This window comes from Malus domestica, chromosome 02, assembly GCF_042453785.1.
Source record: "Malus domestica chromosome 02, GDT2T_hap1".
Classification (NCBI taxonomy): Eukaryota; Viridiplantae; Streptophyta; class Magnoliopsida; order Rosales; family Rosaceae; genus Malus; species Malus domestica.
Window position 1 is genome coordinate 7,796,776 of NC_091662.1, and position 25,825 is coordinate 7,822,600.

General features: G+C 37.3%; 1 protein-coding gene, 1 long non-coding RNA gene and 1 pseudogene across 5 annotated transcripts; all 3 read left to right on the forward strand.

Moving 5' to 3' along the window:
- The first annotated feature begins 667 nt into the window (after positions 1-667).
- LOC103454864 (kinesin-like protein NACK2) lies at positions 668-12,286 on the forward strand (annotated as a pseudogene).
- A 3,412-nt stretch (positions 12,287-15,698) lies between these two features.
- On the forward strand, positions 15,699-17,810 carry LOC103453981 (uncharacterized). The gene is made up of 2 exons (XR_011576737.1): positions 15,699-16,007; positions 17,609-17,810. It is a non-coding gene; the product is annotated as an uncharacterized lncRNA (long non-coding RNA).
- Positions 17,811-18,248: 438 nt separating this feature from the next.
- LOC103453988 (eukaryotic translation initiation factor 3 subunit K-like) lies at positions 18,249-22,087 on the forward strand. Of its 4 annotated transcripts, XR_531937.4 has the most exons (5): positions 18,252-18,379; positions 18,495-18,551; positions 18,956-19,005; positions 19,437-19,487; positions 19,568-19,880. XR_531937.4 is itself a non-coding variant. In XM_029089451.2 (4 exons), exons 1-4 carry the CDS (start codon positions 19,100-19,102, stop codon positions 21,644-21,646), a joined length of 243 nt encoding a protein of 80 aa, XP_028945284.1. In that variant the 5' UTR covers positions 19,031-19,099; the 3' UTR covers positions 21,647-22,087. The 4 variants fall into 4 exon arrangements, 1 of the variants encoding a protein (XP_028945284.1); XR_003767117.2 differs by lacking the exon at positions 18,956-19,005 and having other exon boundaries at positions 18,249-18,379; XM_029089451.2 differs by lacking the exons at positions 18,252-18,379; positions 18,495-18,551; positions 18,956-19,005 and adding exons at positions 19,031-19,156; positions 21,579-22,087 and having other exon boundaries at positions 19,568-19,634.
- Positions 22,088-25,825: the final 3,738 nt, after the last annotated feature.

The window sequence follows — 25,825 nt, forward strand, 5'->3', positions numbered from 1 at the left end:
AGCTCGATCAAGCGCAGAGGCTGAGTATCGAGCAATAACATCCACTGCGTGTGAGCTCATTTGGCTTAAAACTCTTCTATCAGATTTAGGGTTTCCAAGCAATCAGCCTATGTCTTTGTTCTGTGACAATCAAGCTGTTATGAATATCGTTTCTAATCCAGTTTTTCACGAGAGGACTAAACATATCGAGGTTGATTGTCATTACATTCGAGCACAAGTTCAATCGAAGGTTATCAACACTCATTACACATGCAATCATGATCAGTTGGCTGATATTTTTACAAAATATCTTCCTACTTCTCAATTTCAACGTTTATTGTTCAAGCTTAGCTCAACGAATCCCCTTGATCCAGCTTGAGGGGGAGTGTTGGAAGAAGCAGCTAAGGTAAGGTATGGAAGTCCAAATGGAGCAAATCAATCAGTCTTACCTTACTCTCGGCTAAGGCATGGGTCTTATTCAAGAAATTATTTCTAGCTTGCTTTAGTCTAGAATTAAGGGATTGTGTTCCCTTGTTATTGTAATTAGTTGGTAACCCTTATAGGAGTGATTTAAGGAGATTGATTGGAGGTTGCTTGCTGGCTACTCATTCTGTCACCTTCTCATATATATGCTTCAACTTTGTAAATGTTATACAAGAAAATATACATCTAAAATTCAACAATTTCTTTATGCTAATGCTTTGATTCTGTTGTTGAAGCTAGAGTTTCGTTTTCGCCAATTTGTATCGGTTAAATTTTGCAATCCAAGAAAAGTAGTATCTCTAGGAATTCTCTAGATTGTTCTAGATCGAAAATGTGAATTTTTATGATCGGTGATGATTTTGATTGATTTGGCTTCTGTTGTTCTTAGAGTGGAGGTTAGTAAGTGAAGATGATGCCGGGGACACCAGTAACTCTGTCGGCTAAGCTACGAAGGACTCCGTGCTCCACTCCGGGTGGCTCAAAAGTCAGGGAGGAGAAAATTTTGGTCACTGTTCATTTGAGGCCGCTGAACAGGCGAGAGCAGGCAATGTATGATCTTATAGCTTGGACTGCTTGGATGAGCACACTATATTTTTCAAGAATCCGGATCATGAGTGGCCTTCAAACCCGTACACCTTTGGTAAGCATTACATGAAAACTTTCATATTCTTCTTGTGCTTTCGCTAGTCTTATTTTGTTTGCTGCTGAATTCTGTTAACCACGCAGAGGTTTCGATGTGTGAAAATAATTTGATGTACGATATTGTAATTTTTGATACATTCCTTTTTGTTTTCTTCGAAGTCAAGTTTCTGAGAGAGTTTTTTTTACTCAAGTAACTCATTTGTTGTGATTTAAATGCGACAGATAAGGTTTTTGGCCTGATGTGCTCAACTCAGAAGGTTCATTCCTGCAATTACAGGAATGAACGGTAACTGAACGTCTAGCTACTAACTCGTACACTTCTATGTCATTATATCCTGTGCAACATGATATTCTGCCGATTCTAAAGTTGCCACATTTTCTTTTGACAACTAAAATTTTTGCATACGGGCAGACTAGTAGTGGTAAGACATTTACCATGAGAGGAATCACCGAAAATGCAGTGAGGGACATCTTCGAACACATCAAGAATGTAAGTCAAAGTTCATACCATGACCTTTTATATAGCCTTTGGAATCCTCTTGGTACTGCTATTGTAAGAATATGAGTATGAGATTGAGAAGTTTTAAGACCGATTATAGGTATTCAATTTGGATAGAAAGTCCTATTGATGAAAGGAATGCTGATCCTTGATAGAAAAGGACTTTATTTAGCATTGAGATCAGATTGCAGGACATGGAAACAAGTGTTTGTTTCCAATGAGGATTTTGATAGGAAATCCTGATCTATTTTGGTGAAGTCTATATGTATCAATGTTTTAAAAAACTCGCCTCAGGGCGCGCCTAGGTGCCCTTGGAGGCGGGGCTTCACCATTTTCGCCTCTGTTTTGTGGGAGTGGGCGAAATACTCGCCTAGGCTCGTCGGGGCGCGCCTAGGCGCCTGAAGCGTGCCTGAGGCGTCAACTGGGCATCAATTGGGCATCCCTTTTTCTTTTTTAGGTTGCAGAAATCTGGATTTCTTTTAGTTGCAGGGCTGTTTTTGAGTTGCAGACCAAGAAACTGGCGAAGGAGATGGAGATGGAGATGGAGACAGCGGCTAGGGTTTTTTAGGCTGAGTTTGTTTTTTAATTTTTGTCTTTAAATACCCTATAAATACTCCACTCAACTCTTTATTTTCATCATTTATTTCATTTTAAATACCTTATAAATACTTCACCCCATTTATTTCATTTTAAATACCCTATAAATACTCCACTCAACCCTTTATTTTCCTTAAACTCCCATAATTATTGCTTTATATCATTTTAAATACCCTATAAATACTCCACTCAACCTTTATTTCCTTTTAAATTACTTATAATTGCAACATTAAACCTTTATTTTGCTTGAAATTTTCCTATAATTGTGACCATTCATCCTTATTTTCCTTAAAGTTCTCTGTAATTGCTTACAATAAAATAAATAATTATAACATTTTGAGACTATATGACATAGTTTCCAAGTACAACTAGACTTAGTAATAAAGAAGATGATATTATCTTTGATTTAGTTATAATTATATTTGTTTTTACAAAGTATTATATTGTTATAAATATACTTACATATAATATATATTTAAATTTTAGGTTCCAAGAGGCTTCGCCTCACGCCTAGGCCGGGCTTCCCCTCGGACGCCTCGCCCACGCCTCACGCTTTTAATACATTGATATGTATATATATGTGTATATATATAGTGGCATCTCTTCTCATAGAACTAATGCTCAGATTGGACCATAACCTATCTGTGAGTCGAGCTCTTAATATTCTGCAAGAGAAGAGAAGGATACTGAGAGTTTGCTGCAATGGCTTCGAGTTCTGGTGCTGCTGCAGGTATGTTTTCCTTTCTGGTTTCTTGTGTACATATATTTGGGTTGGTTCTCTGTGTTTGTAATTTATGTTTTGGTCTTGGTGTTTGATTGCTCTATAAGCTCTTCCATGTGTTTGATTGCTCTATAAACTCTCTAGATGTTAACATTGGAGAGAAACAACTAGTTTTCATGATCCTCCAAGCTCTTCCAAGCAAATATAGTCATTTAAGGGTGTCTTATAACACTCAAGATAAGAATTGGGATATTGATGAGCTAATAGCACAATGTGTGCAAGAGGAGACTAGATAAAAGCAAGAGAGAACAAAGGATGTTGAAGCAGTAAACTTTGTGCAGTCAGACAAAGGGAAAAAAGCTTTCAACTCATTTTTTGGATACTCGAGTAAGAATTCCAATTCTAAGCCTACTTCTTTTAAGTTAAATGCACCTGCCAAAGTAAGGGACTCTATTAAGGGATCTAACAATCTTAAAGTCAAAACTAAAAATATCGCCAAACTTAGATGTTTCTTCTGCAAAACTAAGGGACACTTAAGGAAATATTGTCAAGTCTTCAGTGATTATCTTAAAAGCAAGGGTGTAGAAAATGTCAATGTTTGTGTTGAATCAAATTTGATTGAGATACCTGTGAATTCTTGGTGGTTTGACACTGGATGCTCAGTTCACATTTCAAATTCTTTAGAGGGCTTCACAATGTCAAAATAAACTAGATTCAAGAATTATAATGTCTTTGTGGTGAAGAAACTAAGGTTGCAGTAGGAGCGCTAAAGTTCACATTTCAAATTCTTTAGAGGGCTTCAACATGTTTTAAACACAAGCACTAAAAGGATGCACTGCGGTGATGATTCCCTTATTCTTTGGCACAAAAGATTATGACATATATCTAAAGAAAGAGTGCTAAAGTTGTCCAAAGCCAAGTTGATTCCTAAAATGAATTTTGATACTGCAACCGAATGTGTTGATTGTGTCAAGGGCAAGATGACTAATTTTAGAAAACTAGATGCTAAGAGAAGTCATGATTTGCTGGAAATTATACACATTGATATTTGTGGTCCTTTTCCAACCAAGACCATATGTGGAAACTCTTGTTTTGTTAACTTCATTGATGATTTCTCAAGATTTTGCTATACTTATCTGATATGTGAGAAGTCATCAGTTCTTGATTGCTTAGTCTACAAAACTGAAGTTGAGAAACAACTAGGAAAGGTCATTAAGATCTGATAGAGGAGAAGAATACTTTGGCAGGTACACTGAGGCTGGACAACAGAAGGGTCCCTTTGCTCATTACCTTGAACAGCAAGGTATTATGACTCAATATACCACACCTGAGACACCACAACAAAATGGGGTTTCTGGAAGGAGGAATCGAACTTTGATTGGAATGGTAAGAAGCATGATGACAAGGTCAAAGTTGCCTGGTTTTCTTTGGGGAGAAGCATTAAAGACAGCAACTTACATATTAAACAGAGTTCTTTCCAAGGCAGTTTCATCTACACCTTCAAAATTTGGAATGAGAGGAAGCCTAGCTTTGATCATTTTCATGTTTGGGGATGTAAAGCTGAGGCTCGAATATATAATCCCAATGAGAAGAAACTTGATGCAAGGACTGTCACATGCTACTTTATTGGATATTCAGAGAAATCTAAAGGCTATAAATTCTATTGTCCTCAAAGTCACACTCGAATTCAAGAAACTCATAATGCCAGGTTCTTTGAGGATCAAGATGTTGCAGAATTGTCACAAGGGAGATTTATATTTGAAGAACAGAATCACACTGAGGTTGCTTCTTCTGAAACCAATTATAGAGAAATCTTGATAACTCCCACATCTGCAATTCAGTTGGAGGAGAATCAGTCTATTCAAGACAGGATGGAACCAGATTTAAGTTTACAAACGCAAACACAACAAGATCAAATTTCCGGTTTTGAAGTTCAACAAGATTCAACCACTAAAGCTATTCATGAACTAATAGTTCCATTAAGACAATCAACAAGAATCAGGAAGACTACCATGTCAAATGACTATGTTATTTGCAGGAGAGTGAGTTTGATTTTGGCGATATAAATGATCCTCTTACATACTCCCAGGCCATGAACAGTCCTCAACATGCATTATGGAACAAAGCAATGAAGGAGGAATTAGAATCAATGTCACAAAATAAAGTATGGACATTGGTGGATTCTAATCCCCAAATCAAGGCTATAGGATGCAAATGGGTTGATAAGACTAAGAGAGATGTTCAGGGCAAAATTGAAAGGTACAAGGCTAGATTGGTTGCCAAGGGTTTCACTCAAAGAGAAGGCGTCGACTACAATGACACCTTTTCACCTGTTTCTTCCAAAGACTCCATGAAGCTTATAATGTCATTAGTTGCACATTTCGATTTAGAGTTGCATCAAATGGATGTAAAGACTGCTTTTCTCAATGGTGAACTCCAAGAAAACATATACATGATACAGACTCCTGGATTTGTTGAAAAGGGGAAAGAAAACAAAGTCTACAAGCTTAACAAGTCTATTTATGGACTGAAACAAGCATCAAGACAGTGGTTTTTGAAATTTGATCAGGTTGTTACAAGATTTGGTTTTGTGGAAAATAAATTAGATGATTGTATTTACATCAAATGGTCAGGTTCAGGCTTCATCATTTTAGTTCTGTATGTTAATGATATTCTCCTTGCAAGCTCTAACATAAAGCTTCTTAATGATACCAAGGCCATACTGAGCAAGAATTTGAGATAAAGGATCTTGGAAAGGCACACTACGTGCTTGGCATTGAAATCTTTCGAGACAGGTCCCAAAAGTTACTTGGATTATCATAGAAGGGTTATATAGAAAAAGTATTGCTGAGGTTCAACATGGAAAACTGTAATAATGGTGAAGTGCCTGTGAATAAGGGAGACAAGTTCTCTAAAGCTCAGTGTCCTAAGACATCCGTTGAGGTGGATAAAATGAAAAACAAGCCTTATGCCTCTTTAGTGGGCAGTTTGATGTATACCACCATTTGTACGAGACCAGATATAGCATTCATAGTAGGAATGTTAGATAGGTTTCAAGTAAATCCAGGAAAGTCTCATTGGATAGCGGCAAAGAAGGTTCTGAGGTACTTGCAAAGAACCTAGGGATATATGTTGGTTTATGGAAGAAAAGAGAATCTAGAGTTAGTTGGCTATACTGATTTAGATTTAGCTGGTGATGTAGATGACAGAAAATCCATAGGTAGCTATGTGTTTATGCTTGGAGGTGGTGCAGTCTCATGGAAAAGTGCAAAACAAACTATAATAGCAACATCTACTATGGAGGCAGAGTTTATAGCTTCTTTTGAAGGAATGAAACAGGCTGTGTGGTTAAGGAACTTCTTGACAGATTTAAGGATTGTAGATTCTGTTCAAAGGCCTATTAAGATGCATTGTGATAACAACTCTGCAGTATTTTTTGCCAAAAACAATAGAAGAACTTCAACTTCTAGATTGATGGATGTGACGTTTCTTAAGGTTCGAGAAAAGGTTAGAGAAGGGGCTATACAAGTGGAGCATCTAAGCACTGATTTGATGATAGCAGATCCCTTAACCAAGGCATTACCTATTGGGGTATTTAAAACTCATGTTTAGCGAATGGGGGTTCTTGAATCATTTGATCAGTGGGAGTGATCCATTGTTACATATTTGACTGTTTAGTTGCTGCTGTGAAGTTTAGAGAGCTGGTGCAGTGATGAAAAACAGGTGTTATGTATTTCAATAAAGCTTAAGGCTAATGTTTCGTTAGATAGTTTTGTTTTAGATTGTTTTATTTTCCAATGAGACTTGATATAATGGTCTGTTGTTTTTTTCTGAGAAATAAAACTTGATAGTTCATTTGATGCTTGAAAGACAGTTTGACTGTTTAAGCAGTTGTTATTGAATTATCGTTTCATGCATTGTTTGGAGCAATTATTTATTCTTGCTGTCAATGATGTGAAATAGTGGGAGCAAATTGTTTGGCTCATTTGATGATATTGATCGAGTTCACCATGGTAAAAATACAAATTGAATGTATGTGACTCTTGAAAACTATTTTGCATTATGGTTGTGATAAAGAGTTTCAGAGTTCTACATTTTGAAATGTATGTAAGATTAGTTGTAATTGAAAACTTTTGTTAACAGGACTTAGTGATCACTTCTATCTGAGTATGGTTGAATAAACTGAGTGCTTGAAACTGTTTTCATACTCAAGTGGGAGAATGTAAGAATATGAGTATGAGATTGAGAAGTTTTAAGACCGGTTATAGGTATTCAATTTGGATAGAAAGTCCTATTGATGAAAGGAATGCTGATCCTTGATAGAAAAAGGATTTTAGTTAGCATTGAGATCAGATTGCAGGACATGGAAACAAGTGTTTGTTTCCAATGAGGATTTTGATAGGAAATCCTGATCTATTTTGGTGAAGTCTATATGTATATATATAGTGGTCTCTCTTCTCACAGAACTAACGCTCAGATTGGACCATAACCTATCTATGAGTCGAGCTCCTAATATTCTGCAAGAGAAGAGAAGGATCACTGAGAGTTTGCTGCAATGGCTTCGAGTTCTGGCACTGCTGCAGGTATGTTTTCCTTTCTGGTTTCTTGTGTACATATATTTGGGTTGGTTCTCTTTGTGTTTGTAATTGATGTTTTGGTCTTGGTGTTTGATTGCTCTATAAGCTCTTACAGCTATAACCATTTTGTTGCTTATGCCTTTGTTGCTTTCTTTTTGATCTCGTAGACGCCAGAAAGGGATTTTGTTTTGAAATTTTCTGCTTTGGAGATCTACAATGAAACTGTTGTTGATCTTCTGAAACGCAAATCTGGCTCACTTCGGCTTTTGGATGACTCTGAGGTATTTACAAGAAACTATCATGATGGAGATCAAATGGATTCCTTTTCATGCTCTAACATTTCGTTCCCCCTTTTTAATGTAGAAAGGCACCATAGTTGACAAGCCACAGGAAGAAATTGTTGAGAATGGCGAACATTTGAGGCACTTAATTGGAATTTGTGAAGGTAATGTGTTAATTTAAGTTCATTGCAAATTGTAAGGTGTTTGTCCAAAACTTGAGATGATTTGTTGAATTGATGGTGTACAATTGTTGTTCCAATGAATAAATGTGGTGTTAACCATCTGATTGTAATCGTGTTTCCTAAGCTACTGGCAGTAACTTCTTATCATCCAGTGAACATATTTTCCCATTTGAATGAGAATTGGACACAAAATGTTAAAACCTTCATGCATTGCATAAGGTGATCCGTGCATCATATTTTCTGTTTTGTATGATCTAATTGTAAAGTTGTCTTTGCAGCTCAAGGGCAAGTGGGAGAAACTGCCCTAAATGATAAAAGCTCAAGATCACATCAGATAATAAGGTTGGTATACATGACGAATTTATATTTTTTAAAATGTTTCATGAAAGGTTGACTATTATATAGTGCTTCATGAAGACCGTATTATTAGCTTGTCATCCTCCTTTATTTTCGGTTCTTCCTTTCTTGAGTTGGAAACTAGGGTTACAAATTTTAAGTTGAGTCAAGTTTCCACTGCAGAACAATGTTAATGGTGGCAGCCATAAGCCATCATGCATACAAGCATTGTTTTACTCGAGCATGCATAAGGGTAAAATCACCAATTTGTTTATTTTTTTCCAGACCATAGAAAGCAGCCTCCGGGAGAGTTCAGGGTCTGTGAAGGCTTTTGGAGCGAGTTTGGCATGTTTATCCTCACTCAGGTTTTTTGGTAGCAAACAAGAACGAGATTTTCTTCCATGGAATTTTAGTATTTTACTAGAATTCTGGATATCTGCAGAACCTTGTGGACCTTGCTGGAAGCGAACATGCCTCCCAAACAAATGCAGATGGTACAAGATTGAAGGAAGGCAGTCACATTAACCGTAGCTTGTTGACACTCACAACCGTTATCAGGAAGCTAAGGTAAAGCTGTTGTCAAAACGTTGATGACTTAGAGCATCCGTAGCTCTTGTTCCTTTAGTTTTGTGCTATATAGTCACATTCAACTTATCCTAATCCTGCCTTTTCTTTTGGTGGAAACAAAAACCTTGAACTTATTTGCATTTTAGCATGGAAAGCTCCAATTTACGCAAACAGACACAAATTCGTGAAATTATACGGTACTCACTGTGAGCATGAAAGTCCATGCTCAGCAGTGGTATCTAAAAAAGAAGAGTACTTTTTTGAGATAATAATGGAGAATTCCTGTATTGTAATTTGTTGAAAATGTAAGTACATGCAAGCTATCTAACAAGTCTTTCTTTCACAGCGGTGGGAAAAGAAGTGGTCACATACCATATAAGGATTCAAAACTTACTCGACTACTGCAGTCTTCACTTGGGGGGAAATGCTCGGACAGCCATTATATGCACCATAAGCCCAGCCTTGAGTCATGTAGAGCAAACAAGGAACACACTCTCATTTGGAACTAGTGCCAAGGAAGTCACTAATAGTGCGAAAATAAACATGGTACACGAGTTAACTGCAATTCCCTCTCTGGATTGTGTAACCTCATATACCTTCTTGCAAATTAGTTAGTCTTAAAGATAAAACTAGCCTAACCTTGTGCATATAATTTGCAGAAGGAAGTAGCCAGACTTGAAGCAGAGTTACGAAGTCCAGAGCCTTCTTATTTGAGGTCTATACTGGAAGAAAAAGACTTGAAAATCCAACAGGTATGATGCTCGGAAATACAAAAAAATTTCTGGTTATCAAATATTAAATATTTTAGTCAACCTCGAAGATTGAAAATTGAAAATCATGCTCTTTGGCGTATATTTGAGTCCTAGAGATTCTGTTCAATTGAAGGGAACGAAGATTGAAAATCATGCTCTTTTGCGTATATTCAAAACTATGTTTGCTCATTTGGTTTCCATCCACCAAAGTTAAAATATGGAATAGTGATAAAAGGATAATTCCTCCCTGCCCCTATCTCCCAGATAAATTATCCAAAATAAATAATGTCCTTCTATGTATGCGCTTACTTTTAAGTTTTAACTGTAAAGAAACTTCATTTTACAGATGGAAAGGGAAAAGGAAGAGCTAAAGCGAGAAAGAGACCTTGCACAATCACTACTTGAATCAGTACGCAAAGCAAAGAAAGTGCAGAAGGTACTATTGTTTGTATGTTTATGATTTCTACTATGCATCTGGATTAATGTAATTTTTTGACATATCAAAATTCCAGGGGTCGGACCAATGTGGACCTTCTGGTCAAGTCGCTAGGTTTCTTTCTTTTCCTGGAGAGAATGAAATAGTTCCTACTCATAGTAGAGATACTCCAGTTACTCCACGCTCTCGAACCAGAGGCGCAAATCGAAGAAAGGCAATTGTAAGGAGATCAGTTACTTCAACAGACGCATCCATGCTTGTGAATGAAATTCGAAAGCTTGAGCAAAGACAGAAACAGCTTGGCAATGAGGCAAATCGAGCACTTGAAGTACTGCATGAGGAGGTAGCTTTGCATCTGCTGGGAAATAAAGAAACTGCTGAAACTATAGCAAAGCTTCTGTCTCAAATAAAGGAAATACAAGCCGTTAGATCCATTTCAGAAGAATCTGTGACTGGAGATGGGGCCAACTTGAAAGATGAGATCAGTCGATGGCAAACTCAGGCAGAAGATATTAAATCTTTAGAAGGGAAGCTTCAGAATGTTCAGAAATTGAAAGACCAGCTGGTTATTTCATTTTCAAATAGTGAGGAAAATTCAGAATGCAAGGCCCCTTGCTCACCTCTGAACCCTTCTCGTAGAGTGATGGATTATGAGACTGAGAACAAGGCGCCGGAGAACAACAATGCAACTCCTAGTGATGACACAGTGGCTGGGAGATGTAAAGTTACTTCACTAAAGAGTGATGAAAATGAATAATGATACCCGTAAGTCATCCAAAGAGGGAAGTTCTGTTGTGCAGCATTCAAGCACAGTTAATGTGAAGAAAATGCAGAGGATGTTCAATAATGCAGCTGAGGAGAATATCTGGAGTAGACCTAGTTTGGGAGTGAGGTGCTTAAAAAAAAGCACCCATGAAAAAAAGCTGTGAGGGTTTTAGGTGTTTGGTAAACTGAAAAAAAATGGCTTATTTTGGAAGCTGCTGTGAGAATAAGCTGAAATCAAAGGAAAAAGCTGAAGCTACTATTTGTAGCTTTGGAAAACTGGCTTTTTTTTCAAAGCACACGGAGCTTCAGTGCTTCTTTAATGAAAAGACCCACTATTAGACTGCTTTTTTTTCCAAAAGCACTTTTACAAAAAAGTTTACCAAACACTCTGCTGATTTATTTCACAGCCGCTTATTCTCACGGCAGCTTTTTTTCAAAGCACAACAATACCAAACCAGCCCTAATCTTATGTGACTGAGTTAAAAGAACGGGTGACCAAGCTTTCATACCAAAAGCACCTTCTGTTGTGCCAGGTAAGATACATTTCCTTGAGCATCAATTTCAAGAGTACTAGTGATGCATTGTTCGATATAATATATATTACTACATTGTATATGGCTTCAGGTTATTGCATTGGAGAAAGATCAAGAAGCTGGAATCGATGAGACGGATAATATTGATGAATCTCTTCCTGGGACATGGGAGTTGACTTTTGAGGAGGATAGGAAGGAAATCATCATGCTGTGGCATCCGTGCCATGTCTTGATCATACACCGCACCCCAATTTTATCTGTTATTCAAGGGAGAACCCTCCGACCAGATCTACATGGAAGTCGAACTCAGAAGATTGCAATGGTTGGAGCAACACTTCTCGGATCTTGGTAATGCAAGCACGGCACTTTTAGGCGATGAACCTGCAGGCTCCGTTTCGGCCAGGTAAATTCTTTCGAGTATTTTTAGTACCCTAATGACACCGATCATATATTTGAATTATAATCTGCTGAAATATTGATGTTCTATGAATTTGCAGCATCAAGGCTCTCAAAGCAATAGAGGGAGTACTTAGCTAAGAGGGTGAGTTCCAAGCTGATAGCGGACGAGAGAGAAATGCTGTACGCGAAATGGGAGATTCCGCCCGGAGGGAAACAGAGGTGAACAAGTGGTGGACAGACCCCCATAACATGCAAAACGTGCGGGAAAGCGCTGAAGTTGTTGCGAAGCTGGTCGGCTTCTGTAAATCGGGTGAGCACATTAGCAAGGAGATGTTTGAACTGAATTTCGCGCAGCCGTCGGATAAGAAGACGTGGATGGGGTGGAACTTGATATCAAATCTTTTGCATCTGAAACAAGTAGTGAAGTTGTTTCTGTTCACTGTTGTTGCAAATGAAGGTTTTGTTGTATATATTTTTGTCATGGTCAGGAATTGCCATATATGTATTACTTTGATGCAATGAATGTAAAGGGTTATTAGTACTTCTGTTCTGTATATCACTTGGGCTCCTGGATTCGAACACATGATCTCGAGCGTAAAAATAAATGATTTTTCAACTGTTTTACATTATCTGAGGAACCAAATGAGAAATTATCTTAAACCCTAAACTGTTTTTGTCACATCCCGGCCCGGCCCCCCACCACATCCGCGCTCGACTCCGCCATAGCACGATATTGTCCGTTTTGAGCCCCGGCCACGCCCTCACGGTTTTGTTTTTAGGAACTCACAAACAACTTCCCAGTGGGTCACCCATCTTAGGATCGCTCTTGTGCGCTACTCGCTTAACTTCGGAGTTCCGATGGAACCCGAAGCCAGTGAGCTCCCTAAAGGCCTCATGCTAAGAAGATATGAGAATATACATATAAGACATAGAAAATCCACTCCTTTGGCGATGTGGGATCTCGTAGTTTTATATAGGGTTTTTTTATTAGCACCCCACATATTGTTGAATACATCCCACATAAATATGTTTTATTAAATCACTCATGTATCTTAACATGAAATGACTATTTAGCCCCAAAAAATTAAAAAAAAATTGAATACACAAATTATTTACTAATATGAACCCTAACTCTAAATTGGTTGTCTAAACCCGAACCCTAAAATCCTAAAACCCTTAACTGACAAAACCCCCCAAATTGATAGAAACCTAAACCCTAAAAATAAAAAAATGTTATGAATTCGTAACCAGACGTACTTCATTATGGATTTTGTAAGAACTACAACATTTTTTTGTTATCAAAATCTATAACTACACCAAAACAAATTTTCGATTTCTCAAAAAAAAAAAAAAAGAATAAATCCATTATAATATAAACAATTTTTTCTCTAAGTGGTAAGCTTGGCAGTTGGCACTACTTTCTTTTAAATTTTGTACAATAAAAAGAATTGAACCCAATATAATCTTCCCATTATAATTTTGAAAAAAATAAAAATAAAAATTCACCCATTTCCTATCATTCTTTTTTGGGTCAAAATTTTGTGAGATTGACTCTAAAGGAGTAACAGAGAGGGATACAAATTTTGGATTTGTGCTCTACCAGTAAAATAAACCAACAATCGAATGTCATGTAGTCCACCTCATAATTAGCATTTACATGTTTAGCGAGAGTCTTGAAATTTGGAGGTGTGGTGAGAATGAATAATGAGAGAATGTGGGATGTATGTAGAAAGTTTGGGGTGTGAGGGTAGTATAGGATAGTATGTGGGGTGTACTAAGATAAATTTGATTGAAAAAGTAAATATGGGGTGTATTTAGTATGTGGGGTGTATTCAACAATATGTGGGATGTTAATAAAACAACCCTTTTATATATTGAAATATAATAAATATATAAATTGCAATAATTTTTTATGTTTAAATAGTTTTGTAATTTCCAAATCTATCATTTGACCAAAAAAAAAATTGTAATTTCCGTATGAGCATTCCAATATGATGTAGCACAATTCTTTAATTATGAATTTTTTATTTTTCAGATATTCATTTGGAAATAAAAAAAATTAGTAAACAACCAATTTCTCACATTTATATACTTCTTTTAAAAGAAGTATCCCACCATCCATTGGTGACATACCTCTCTCATGTAGCCTCGATGCATGAGGCAGAAACAAACTTTTGGTCTCCCGAGTCAAATAGTACGTCAAAATAGAGCCAGTGGATAAATTCATGCCCAAGGAGTACATCTAATGAGAATTTGAACTTGGATTGGAGCTCCAACTCTTTGCTCACTTTCAACTAAACAAATTCTTTGGGGTTAAAATTATATGATTTTTTTCTTCTTTCAAGAATGCTGTAAAACAACATAAAATTCTGAATTATGATCGAATTTCAAATTTATTTTCTCAACCAACCAAGCATAAACCTTAGAAAGAAAAATTATGACAAAAAAATAACGAATTTTCCAAACAAACAAAAAGAAGAAGAAAGGGGTATATAAGTAATTTGACATGCTTTCAATTGCTAACGCAGAAAGACTAGCAAGTGAGCCGTAAACCCTTCTCCCTTTGCTCCCTCCCTTTGTTTCCTCTACTTTTATTTTGTATAGGAGAAGAGCGACGATACAAAATTCACAGCAACAGATTCTTTCGAATAATCAAAGAGAAAAAAATTAAATAAATAAATCGGAGAATCATGGGAAGAGAGGTTCCACATCAACAGGCAGCAGTAGCAGGTGGCGCTCGCCGTGAATCCGTACAACCCCGACATCCTTCATGTTTGGATTAAAACTTGAACTTTGGGCTCAAGCAGGAGTTGGCCCAAAGGAAGGTTTGAAAAAGGGAAGAGCCCGAAGCCCAGCCCAAGCCCAGAAAGCAAAAAAGGCCTTTCCCGACTAGGTGCAGATCATTTGCACCACTTGCTCACCTGCCTAGAGACCAAGTGGTATAGACTAGCTAGCTAATCAGCCCAAAAGTACTTTACAGTGGCAGTACAAGTAAATAGCTGATGAGTCATTACCCTTCAAGCTGCATTCGGGCAAGATTATTGCTACAGGAGGCCAAACTGAAGTGTCTATAAAAGGAGAAAGAGAAATAAAAAATAAGGACACTCAATCAAACAAACAAATACAAGCACAAACTCTGCTTAAAACCAGATTTGCCTTCAAACGAAGCTGTAGTCAGCCCAAGCCTTCATCATTTTCGGGATAAATCTTCATAAAAAACCTTTGTAATAGCTCTGCTACCTATCCTAAAGCCTGTTGTAGTATCGATCTCTTTCTGTAAACTCAACTCCCTACTTCCTTTTCTAAACCTCTCAAACCCCTTGATAAACCACAAAGATAGGAAGTTGCAAGATGATCAGCCTTGCCCGACCCTCTTTGTTTTTGTCTTTTCATTCATTAGCCTAGCAATATGTTATATACTTTCAGTTGTATTCAAGTTATTTCTAGTAAGATGATGAAAAGATTCTCTTAGTTCTTGAATCTGATTTGAATATGTCTTCACAGTTCAAACCAGGTCTAAGTTCTAAACTTTCGGACATGTAAGATTGATCATTCAAAAGTCCTTGGCCTCAAGGCATAAAAAAGAACCTTATGTGGACTTAACCCATCCACGACACGCTTTGATAACAAGAAGTCCGAAGTTACTTGGGGCGCAAGTAATCACTTTATCGCTTAGTGTTATTTCTATTATATTATGATTGTAGTAGAACGTTTGAGTATAGAAGGAATTCTGATGGGAAGCGTCAAGGCCTATATCTAAGGCCCTACAAAGACACCTATTTGGGTTCATTCTGCTCTGCGGGCTCAGATAATCAAAAGTATTGTTAAACCCCACCCCCATTTTTCATCCTATTTCTATTTTCCCCTAGAACATAATTGTTATCTATCAATTTAGTCCCTTATTCTCTTTTAATCCTAACCTTTGATCTAGAAATGTTGTCTCTCTTAGACTGCCATGTGGCAGCTCTCATATCTCTCCCTTCTTCCCTCTATTCCCGAAACACTCCCCATCACAGAACCTTTCTCTTTTGTTTATTTTTTCAGTTTCTTCTCTCTCTCTCTCTCTCACTCTCTAAGCTCCGAGAGCTTCTCTCTAACTTTCACTTCACTTCCTTCACAAATCAAACCCCAAAAACCATATATTTGGAATCCTTAAGACCTAACGAACTCAATGGTACCCTTGCATGCGCCATCTGAGCACCGTGGGTTTTTCTGCCATTGAAGCCGAGAGCTTCAAAGCTCTAAAACTCGAACCCAGGTAAAGATTGTGTTCCTTCTTCAAATTTCTGGGGCTAATCATGTTATTTGTGTTGGTTTTAAGGTCAAAATCGAGGGTTTTGACCTTACCTTTTCTCTATGCCAAAAACCCGGTTCCGACGACGAACTCCGGCAAGTTCGTAGGTGTGTGTGTGTACAAGTGTGTGTGTGTCCGTGTGTGTGTATGCGAACTGTGGGTGTGTGTGAGCATGCTGTGCATGCCGTGTATACTGTGCGTGTATGTATGTGTATGTGCAAGTGTGTATGTGCGTGAACCGTGTGTGTGTGTGTGTGTGTAAGTATGCTTGCTGTGCGTGTGTGTGATTATATATATATATATATATATATATATATATATATATATATGCATGATGCTGTGCGTGTGTGTGATTATATATATATATATATGCATGATGCTGTGCGTGTGTGTGATTATATATATATATGCATGATGTCTGTGTGTGTGTTTGGTATGTTGGTGTATGGTGCACGTGTGTGTTGTGTATGTTTGTGTACTGTATGAAGAGTACAGTGTGTGCGTTGTGCAGTGCATGCTTATGCATGCCTTGTGTGTGTGTGTGTGTTTATATATGTATATATATATATATATATATATGCAAGTGTGTGTGAGCAGTGCATGCTTTGCATGTGTGTGTGTGTTGATAAGTATGGGTTGGGCTCAAGCCCAAACCACCTCTTGATCCTAACCTATCCAAATCCAAGGCCCATTTTCATTTCCTAGAATTATATTGTTGGGTAGTTTGATTAACTGTACGTTCTTGTACTTAGGGGCAATTATCGCAACGTTTCTGTCTTCGCTAGTGGCGCAGCTTTTGACGGAGTATCTGTGAGTGGACCACCTTCGAAAATTTGCATGTTTTATTGATAGAATTGCATAATTTAATAGCATGCCTTGCAAAATTATTGATTTGAGGAATACTTTACAGGAAGCATGATGATTTGATTATACGTGATTATATATATATGTTTTGAACTATTTCCATTATATCGTATTTTCTATAGAACCCTCATTCTGGTAGACTATCTGATCGATGACGATAGGATGCTAAGAATGTGTTTCAAATGACTTTCGAACACCTCTTCGTAGTATAGAGGATTGATGAATTTATGCTACGAAGTTGTATTTTAGAGATGAATTATGTTTTGTGCGTACCTAGTGAACACTATGCCGCCTGGGGCGAGGATCTGGTGTTGGCATTGAGGTCGGGAGAAATAATCCCTAGCGAAAGGCTGAGGGACACGGAGACAGGCATTGGGCCGGGAGGGAGATATCTCTGGCTACGGGTACAGAGACTGAGGTGCAGGCATTGGGCCGGGAGTATTATTATTCAGTGCACTCACTAGCAGCACAACCTGTGTTATGCTTCCTGATACGATTTCTGATATGATTTTCTGAGATTGATTTGCAGATGGATATATGAATTGTTTTATGGCATGCTAGAGTTTTCTGAAAAGCTTATCACTTATTATTCTAATAGTTTTCATTATTAAACTGTGGGGGTTAGTATGTTCATAACTGTTTTCGTACTATGTATATATATAAATTTGGTCCACTCACCCTTGTTTTGCGCCCCCATTCAGGACTTAGGATGAAGGCACATAATCCCGGCATCAAGGTACTTCCACAGCGGCATCTTCGAGTCCTCTCAGGGTAGGACCTACTCCTTGTTCATTCAATCTTATCTTAATTCTTGTTAGTGACTAGGTTTAGTTGTATGCTCTGAACACGTTCCTAAATTGTTAATTCATTGTTTTTAAATTCATAACCCATATATTTTTTTTATTCCTAGCTTTTGTATCAATTAATGGCTTTCGTCACCCTCGGGTGTCGGCCAGCACGTGCCTACCCTGGTATTCCGGGAATATCGGGGTCGGGGCGTGTCAAGTATAATGGTTATAACACTTCTGCAAATAATAAAACAGATATCATATAGTCGAGTAGTGTGCTAGTTCTTGATCGGAAGCCTCAAGGCCTACACCTAAGGCCCCACAAAGGCACCGGTCATAACTAGCATGGCCCCTTGGGTGTATGTACAACTAAAACTCAACATTCATTTCACATCTGCCATGCTAAATATGGCAGTGGCACGCCTGAGCACTTAAAAGTTAATCTTGATTGTGAGCCTCAAGGCCTATACCTAAGGCCCCACAAATGCACCTTTCAAAGTTAACTCTGTCATTCTCTTTCAGCCTTACCCGACAAGCCTTGCCCGATAACCCTACTAGTAAAGCAGAAGCCCGACAGAAAGCATCAACCGGCACCAACCTCTCGGGGAGCTGCGTGCTCGTCGGCTAGGAGACATCCCGACGGAAATTCTAGCCACGAACACTTCTCGATCTCGAAAACTACAGGTATGTATCTCTCTCTCCGTCTCTGTCTCTTTCTCTGTCTCTTCATTAACGGGAACCGATACTTGGGTTTGATTAATTTTGATTGAACGACTGGGTTTATTTGGTTGTTTTTCAGGTTTCTTCGCAAACCTACAGTCTCGATGCCAATCTCTGCCTTCTTCGCCACTATCAGGTAATTTGAGAATTGGGTTTTTAATTTTAATTGATTTTTGTTTTAGAATTACTGCAAAAGTGAATTCTTTTTAATTGGTTTATGTTTTGCAATCCATAATTTCCTGCAAAGATGAATGCTTTTTAATTGGTTTTGTTTTAGGATTCATAATTTACTGAAACACGAAATTTTTAGTTGGTTTTTGTTTTAGATTATATAATTTACTGCAAATTCTTTAGTTGGTTTTTGCTTTAGATTGTATGATTTACTGCAAAGCCGAATTCTTTGTAATTGGTTTTCAATTTTCGATTTTCGATTCTATAATTTTGTTTGCCAAGCTTTATTCTGTTTAATTGGCATTTGTTTTCGATTCTGTAATTTACTGCAAAACTGAACTTTGTTCTTTTTTTTCGCTTGGGGTGCAGTTTGAGCCGGACCGTATGAACACCCAAATTTTGCCTGCATCTTGGTTAAGGTCTGTGTTGAGTCTTGATGCTGTGAAACCTTTCTTTTAGTTGTAATTAAGTGTGTTTAATGTTTATGAGTGCTTTATTGATGTGCTGGCACTGATGGCAATGCCCTCTCCTGATTTCAGCCTTTGCCTCTTCTTAATTCCTGAAAGAGTGGTATAGCTCTCTCATTCATTTCCTCCCCCGTACAATGTCATTATTTTCGTTCACAAGTGATGGAGGTTCACATAGATTGTGCACATTGTGTCCGAGTCAAAATTGTAGAATGGTTTTCAGTTTCCTTGTTTATTAGTTTCTGGTTCTCGGTGTTTACATCTCGGTCAATTTTGCTATTAGAATTTGAGATATTTAGGGATATTGAATGTTATTCTGCTTTTATGGCCATCGAACATTATTCAGCTAGTTCCCTCTTTTGTTTCCTCTAATTCTTTATCAGCAAATGGAGGAGCAGTTCAAGACACTAATTGTTCTGTCTCACTACTTGGAGGTATGTTTCTGTCTGTAGTGTTTGCCTTCGGGTCCTCATTACTCATGCATAACTTATAAACCTACTCATTTCTGTTGCAGACTGGACGATTCAGTCAATTCTGGGATGAAGCATCCAAGAATCGTCACATAGTTGAAGCTGTACCAGGTATTTTTTGGACTTCAATTGCATAGCCGCAATACTGCAGAATTATGTTTCGGACTACTATTTCTCATAAGAAATCCGGACACTTTGCTTGATTTGTTTACATATTACAATTCCTTCTAAGTTCTAAGTTCTAAATAGGAATTGAGGTGGTGTTTCTTAAAATTTCAAAATCTCATTACCGCGCATTATATGAAAAACAGAGGCCTTAATCCGAAATTGACAGATTTATAGTCACTCATTACACAATGAATGTCTATGATAGTTTTGATGTAAAAAAATTTGGGTCGAAGATGCTCGGATAATGGTAGATCCATGAGTTTGGATTGGGACAAAAACTCTCTTAAGTTAGTTCAAGTACAAGCGTTGGGAGTCGTATAAGTGTCGCTTAAGCACTGCGGTCAAACTCATAGAGTATGATGGCAGATCAAAAAAAAAAAAAAAAAAACAGAAGGGCAAACACAAGACAGTAGAACAAGGAGAAATTATCAAACGAGTTCTTGATTTTTAGTTTACAAAAAAAATATAAACTAGAAATTAAAATAGTCATCAAACGGCTCGTTAGTTTTAAAGATCAGGAAAGTGCAAATGAACAAACAAAGTGAAACATTAATATATGCATATGTACGTACTCAAACATTAATTTCTTTGTGAGCATTTACTTCTGATTTACCAATTAACGAATAGGTGGAAATCTTGATGTGGTGTTGATTAATAAGATTTAGTACGGTTTTACTTCCTTGCAAATTCTGGGATGGAGTTTGGGTCAAATTTCAGCCTACTGTGTCTTTGTACATTTTTGGATTGGGACAAAAATTCTTAAAGTTAGTTCAAGTAGAAGCGTTGTGAGTTGTATAAGTGTTGCTTCAGTACTGCGGTCAAACTCATAGAGTATGATGGCAGATAAAAAAAAACACAAGGGCAAACGCAAGACAGTAGAACAAGGAGAAATTATCAAACGAGTTCTTGATTTTCAGTTTACAAAAAAATAGAAACTAGAAACTGAAATAGTCATTAAACCGCCCGTTAGTTTTAAAGACAAGGAAAGTGGCCCCTTAATTTTAAAGATCAGGAAAGTGCAAATGGCAAACGAACTCAAACATTAATATATATGTACTTATCCAAACTCCTAATAAATCAGTAATTTTCGATCATCTCATATGAAGTGGACGGTTGCTCTTAATCCTGCTCCTCAAGGTCAAGGGAAGCCGTTTGTTTTGGTTGCGCAATAGGAGGTGCACCCCGCAGCTTTTAATGTCTGCAGATTTGGGGAAGCGAAATATAACTTGACAAATATCTACCTGCTGCTTGAGCTTGGGTAAATACAAAAACTTGAGCCACACATGAGTCGCCTTGAAGGGACGCCACGTGAGTCGCCTCGGAGGTTCATCCTGTAGTATTCCGTTGATGAGAATACAAAAAACATATTCATGATAAGTCGGTAGTCCAGAATCATAAGTGGGTGGTTCAAAAACAAAAGATAGGGCCAATCCTGATAACGTCTCCCCCACTTGTAAATTTAGAGGAATTTCAAAACTAAATTCACTGCCTCCAACAAATTCTTTTTTAGTAAGATATTTCTTCCATAACGTCTCCCCCGCTTGAATGGTTGTGGGATGGTTAGAGGTATAGCTGAACCATTTTGGAACTTCATTGCCTGGATACATAACTTTCAATTGAGAGTGCCAAAGGGATTACTGCATGGGGTGTGCTATCCACACACCGCAAATTACTTCTCACACACCCCTTGTTAATTTTTGTCCGTTGATTTTCTTCAATTAATCTGATCCGACGGCCGAAAATTAGAAGGGTGTGTGAGAAGTAAAATGGGGTGTGTGGATATCATACCCCCAATAGCAGATATAAATGTATAGTTAACTTACAAACATTCGTCATTTGATATCTCTCTCAAGTATATATCAACAAATTTAATTTTAATTTCAACAGAAATTAAGAAGAAGAGAGAAGGAACTTGCGCATTCAACAAATTGTTTTCCAACTTTGCCACCTCATAGCCGCTTAGTCTATAGCAATTAATCAAGCCCAGATAAAGAAGCATCGGGGCAGTCTTGGAATTTTCTCCAATGATGTGCAATCATCCAGTGTTACCCATCGTAGTTCTGGTGGAAGGACTTGTGGAATTTTCCGAAGCCTTTTGCAACCAGTCAGTCCAAGTGACCTCAAGTTGACAAATTTGCTAATGCAATCCGGAAGACTTACAAAATTGTTTCCCGGCAGATAAAGTTCTTCTAATGTATCCCAGCAATCAAGAGGCACAAGGAAATCACTTTCTAATAAATTGCATCCTTCAAGATAAAGATATTGTAGCCCGGGAAGCGTTAACGTGATTGGTTTTGGGCAACCATGTATTTTTATATTTGTAAGGTTCTCACAACTCCTTGTTGTTAAATAACGAAGCCCAGTAAGGTAAGCAATTGATAAAGGCAATTCTCTTATGCTAGTGAATTGTATATCCAATTCATCTAGGGATTCCATCTTGTCCTCCTATTTTTGGGAAACTCTTCAGCCTTGTGCAACCACCAAGACAAAGGCTTTTAAGGGATCTCGCTCCAAGTTTTGCTACAAACCTCGTAAGCTTAGAGCACCCATAAAGATCCAATATTACAAGTTTATCGAGGAATCCAACAGAATCATCAACCTCAACCAAATTTTCACAATCACTTAAATCCAGGATTTTTATGTTTGAGCTTACAGATAAGTCGGGAATTTTTTCCAAGAATTCACAATCACTTAAATTCATCCATGTAAGCTTTTCCAAATTCTATAAAACCAAAAACAAAAACAAAACAAAAGTTCACATGCGATATTTTTTTGGGAAATAAAATATACGTTTAAATAATAATAGTTCAAAATAATTTAAAGTACGTACCTTAAATCCATTCAATTGTCTTATGCCACTGTATGACAAATCAAACCTAACGAGATGTCTTGGATTATAATTGCACGGCAAATTGAACACAACCGTATGCTTAATATCAATAATGGATCGTCCACCCAAGTCAATCCACCTCAAACTGTTGGGCAAATAATCAACGCGTCCAGAAAAATGTGCATTACGGTTTATAAAAATTTCAAGATTTACCATTCCCAAGAAGCTTTCTGGATCAAAGGGTATCACATCTGATTTGGGCAACTCCACCACAATGCTTCTAATTTTCTTTGTTCCCTAATATGGAAAAAAAATGAAGTATTGTTAACAAACTATGTCGTTTAATTAACAAACAAAACACAATCCCTGTTTTAAAATTTTTGTTTTTTCTTTTCTATATCATGCCAATCAAATACAAGAACATAGATTTTACTTACCTGGTTTTCAATTAGAACATTGTACACATCTTCATGAAACCACAACCTGCTCCGCTCGCCTGGTTCAATGGACGATTCTTCGAAAACTATATGCTTACCCATTTTTTCTAGCAAGTCATGCATCAAAATCCAATTATCTTCAATAGTTATAATGGCTTTCTCAACGAGTACTTCAATACAATCTCGACGTACATTGAGACTTCTTAATATTTGTAACATGTAGTCTTTATCTTCACCCTTAAAGAAACATGCAATGTCTAGAAAAACTTGTTGCAGACCATAATCACAGGCATCATAAGTTTTTCGAAGTATTATTTGAATATTTGTATAAGATTCTCTATCGAAAGAATCGTAACCATCCAATATAGCTTGTCAACGATCTATGCGTTTCTTACGCAAATGAGAACCTATAAGATTAAGAGCTAGTGGAAGACCTTGAGCATAGGCTTTTGCACGTCGTGCAAGGCTCAAATAACCATCTGGAGGTTTATTTCTTTGGAAGGCTTTTAAACTAAAAAGCTCAAGTGCTTTGTCGTCTTCTAACTCTTGGACTTCATATATCCACTGGCCTCCATAAAAATCTAGCAAACTTCTATCTTTTGTGGTTACGATCACTCTGCTACCTTCACCGAAACAATCGACATCAACCCAGTCTTTTAACCGCTCCAATCATCCACATCATCAAGAATTAAGAGAATCTTTTTTGGACTCACCCGATTCTTAATAAAACTAAAATTCTGTACCATATAGAAATTTAGATAAAAGAGTCTTCTGTAGTTGGATTACGCCTTCACGTGTTGCCGATGTTTCTCTAACATCTGCCAGGCAACAGTTGCCTTCAAACTTATGAGCCATTGCATTATAAACCGCTTTTGCAATTGTTGTTTGCCTATTCTAGATGTCCCCCAAATCCCAACTACACGACGATCGTTTCCACCGACACCTAAAAGCTCTTCCACCTTTTTTGCACAAGACTCTATTCCAACTGGGTATTTGGCCACATTCAAACATGTGCGATTTGATACTTGAATTGAAATCTCTTCAACGATGTGGTCAATAAATGTAATTTCATACCTACCAGTTAAAAAAACAATGATACATTTAATTTTGTTAGCATGGTACGGTAATGACACTACCAATTTGGTGGCCTTAACCTTTTTTTTATACTCCAATTCATTGATAACGTTTTTTGAACCAAAAACGTATTATTGTTATTTTATTAATTTTTAAGCTGTAACCTAAATTTTTTAGCTGTAAAAGTGTCTTATCAATCATGATATATTACACACTTATTAAGTTGTTACTTAACACCATCTTTAATCATTGAGGTACTCTAGTATACTTGTTACCTATTTAGTTATAATCAAGATTCATTATTCGCATTTCAGACACATCTAGTAAATTAGGCCATGCATCAAGATTTAAGATACAAATTAAGGTTAAAAACCAAAAAGAAGTACAAACTAAATCAAATAGAAGTTAAAGTTACAAACTAAACCAATTTTTTTTTTTAAATTCTAAAAATACATCAAATATCCTATTAAAATACAATTATGAGATATAGCATGCATGACACACCCCGACCGAAGTCAAGGCACATGCCGTCACGTGAGAGTGACGTAACCATGTGCACAGTGCAAAAGCACTAATGATATTGAGAACTACGAATAAATAAAAACCAAAACACTAGAAGTACTAGCTAAGATAAGGTACTAGTGCGAGATTAGATGCGAAATACACAATTCAGAGCATAAGTAGCCTAAGTGCAATTCGACAAAACAAGTACTAATTATACAACACCCAAAGGTGATCCTACATTTATGGTGAACTGTCAGAACCTCTGTCAAGCCCTCGTACACCACCAGCGAGCAAACCTACCTAAAACCTGGATGGGCTAAAAACATAAAGCATGAGTGGGCAAAAACAAAGCTTTTCAAAATCATTTCATTTCTCAAATGTACACACCAAAAACCCTACTGACACCATATATATTGTTGTGTTTGGCTCATATACTTATGAGTTGGCAACAATTTTGATAGTGTAACTTTCTGAGTGCTACAGGGAAATGGCAGTAGCCACTTTGTGTTTGGCTTTCGGTTGTGGCATGGATGTCTTGTTTCAAGAGAAGACATGGTGACTACCACAAGCAAAGTTGGAAGCAAGACTTGACTTTGTGGTTGCTTGCACACAATTGTGTATGTTTTATTGTGCATGTTTTATTTTATATGCATTAGATGACAAATGGAGAAAAGTTGTACTTTATAGACTAGGTATAGACTAGGTATAGACTTTGATGCATGCTAGGTAGGTTAGGTGATAATTATGTCATGTGAACTTAAGACTTTTTGGTCTTGTGTGTTGGCATAGTTGCTAGTGTATGCCTATAACTAGATGCAATATTTGTGCATTTAGAAATGCATTGAGAGAGCATCTGAAGGAGAACACAAAGGAGAGAAAATATAGAGTGAGAGTGAGAAACTCTTGGGGAGAGTGAGGCTCTTAGTAAAATTCTGTGAGGGTACAAGGGATTGGGGTTTGGGTTATGTTAATTTAACTCAAGTGTATCTTGTACTAGTTATTCTCATAGTGAAGAGTAATATCTCTTGGAGGACGTAGGCAGATTTTTGCCGAACCTCGTAATTTCTTAGTGTATTTATTTCTTGTAATTTAAAGTGTTCAACTGTGTATCTGTAGTTTGGTGAGACAATCTGAATCTCACTTTTGCACTGACGAACGACCAAGGCACAACAATTGGTATCAGAGCTTTGTTGGAAGCTTTGGTTCATTGACGGTTCAGATTTTTTATTCACCATGATGACTACAAACATGTCATTTTCAGTTGAGAAGTTTAATGGGAAATGTAGTTT

Excerpts from the sequence above, each read along its gene's own strand:
- LOC103453988 (XM_029089451.2), top strand. The coding sequence starts at position 19,100 with ATGGCAATGCCCTCTCCTGATTTCAGCCTTTGCCTCTTCTTAATTCCT. Across the intron at positions 19,488-19,567 it reads TTCTGTCTCACTACTTGGAG|ACTGGACGATTCAGTCAATT; the intron begins GTATGTTTCTGT and ends TTTCTGTTGCAG. Across the intron at positions 19,635-21,578 it reads CATAGTTGAAGCTGTACCAG|AAATTAAGAAGAAGAGAGAA; the intron begins GTATTTTTTGGA and ends TAATTTCAACAG.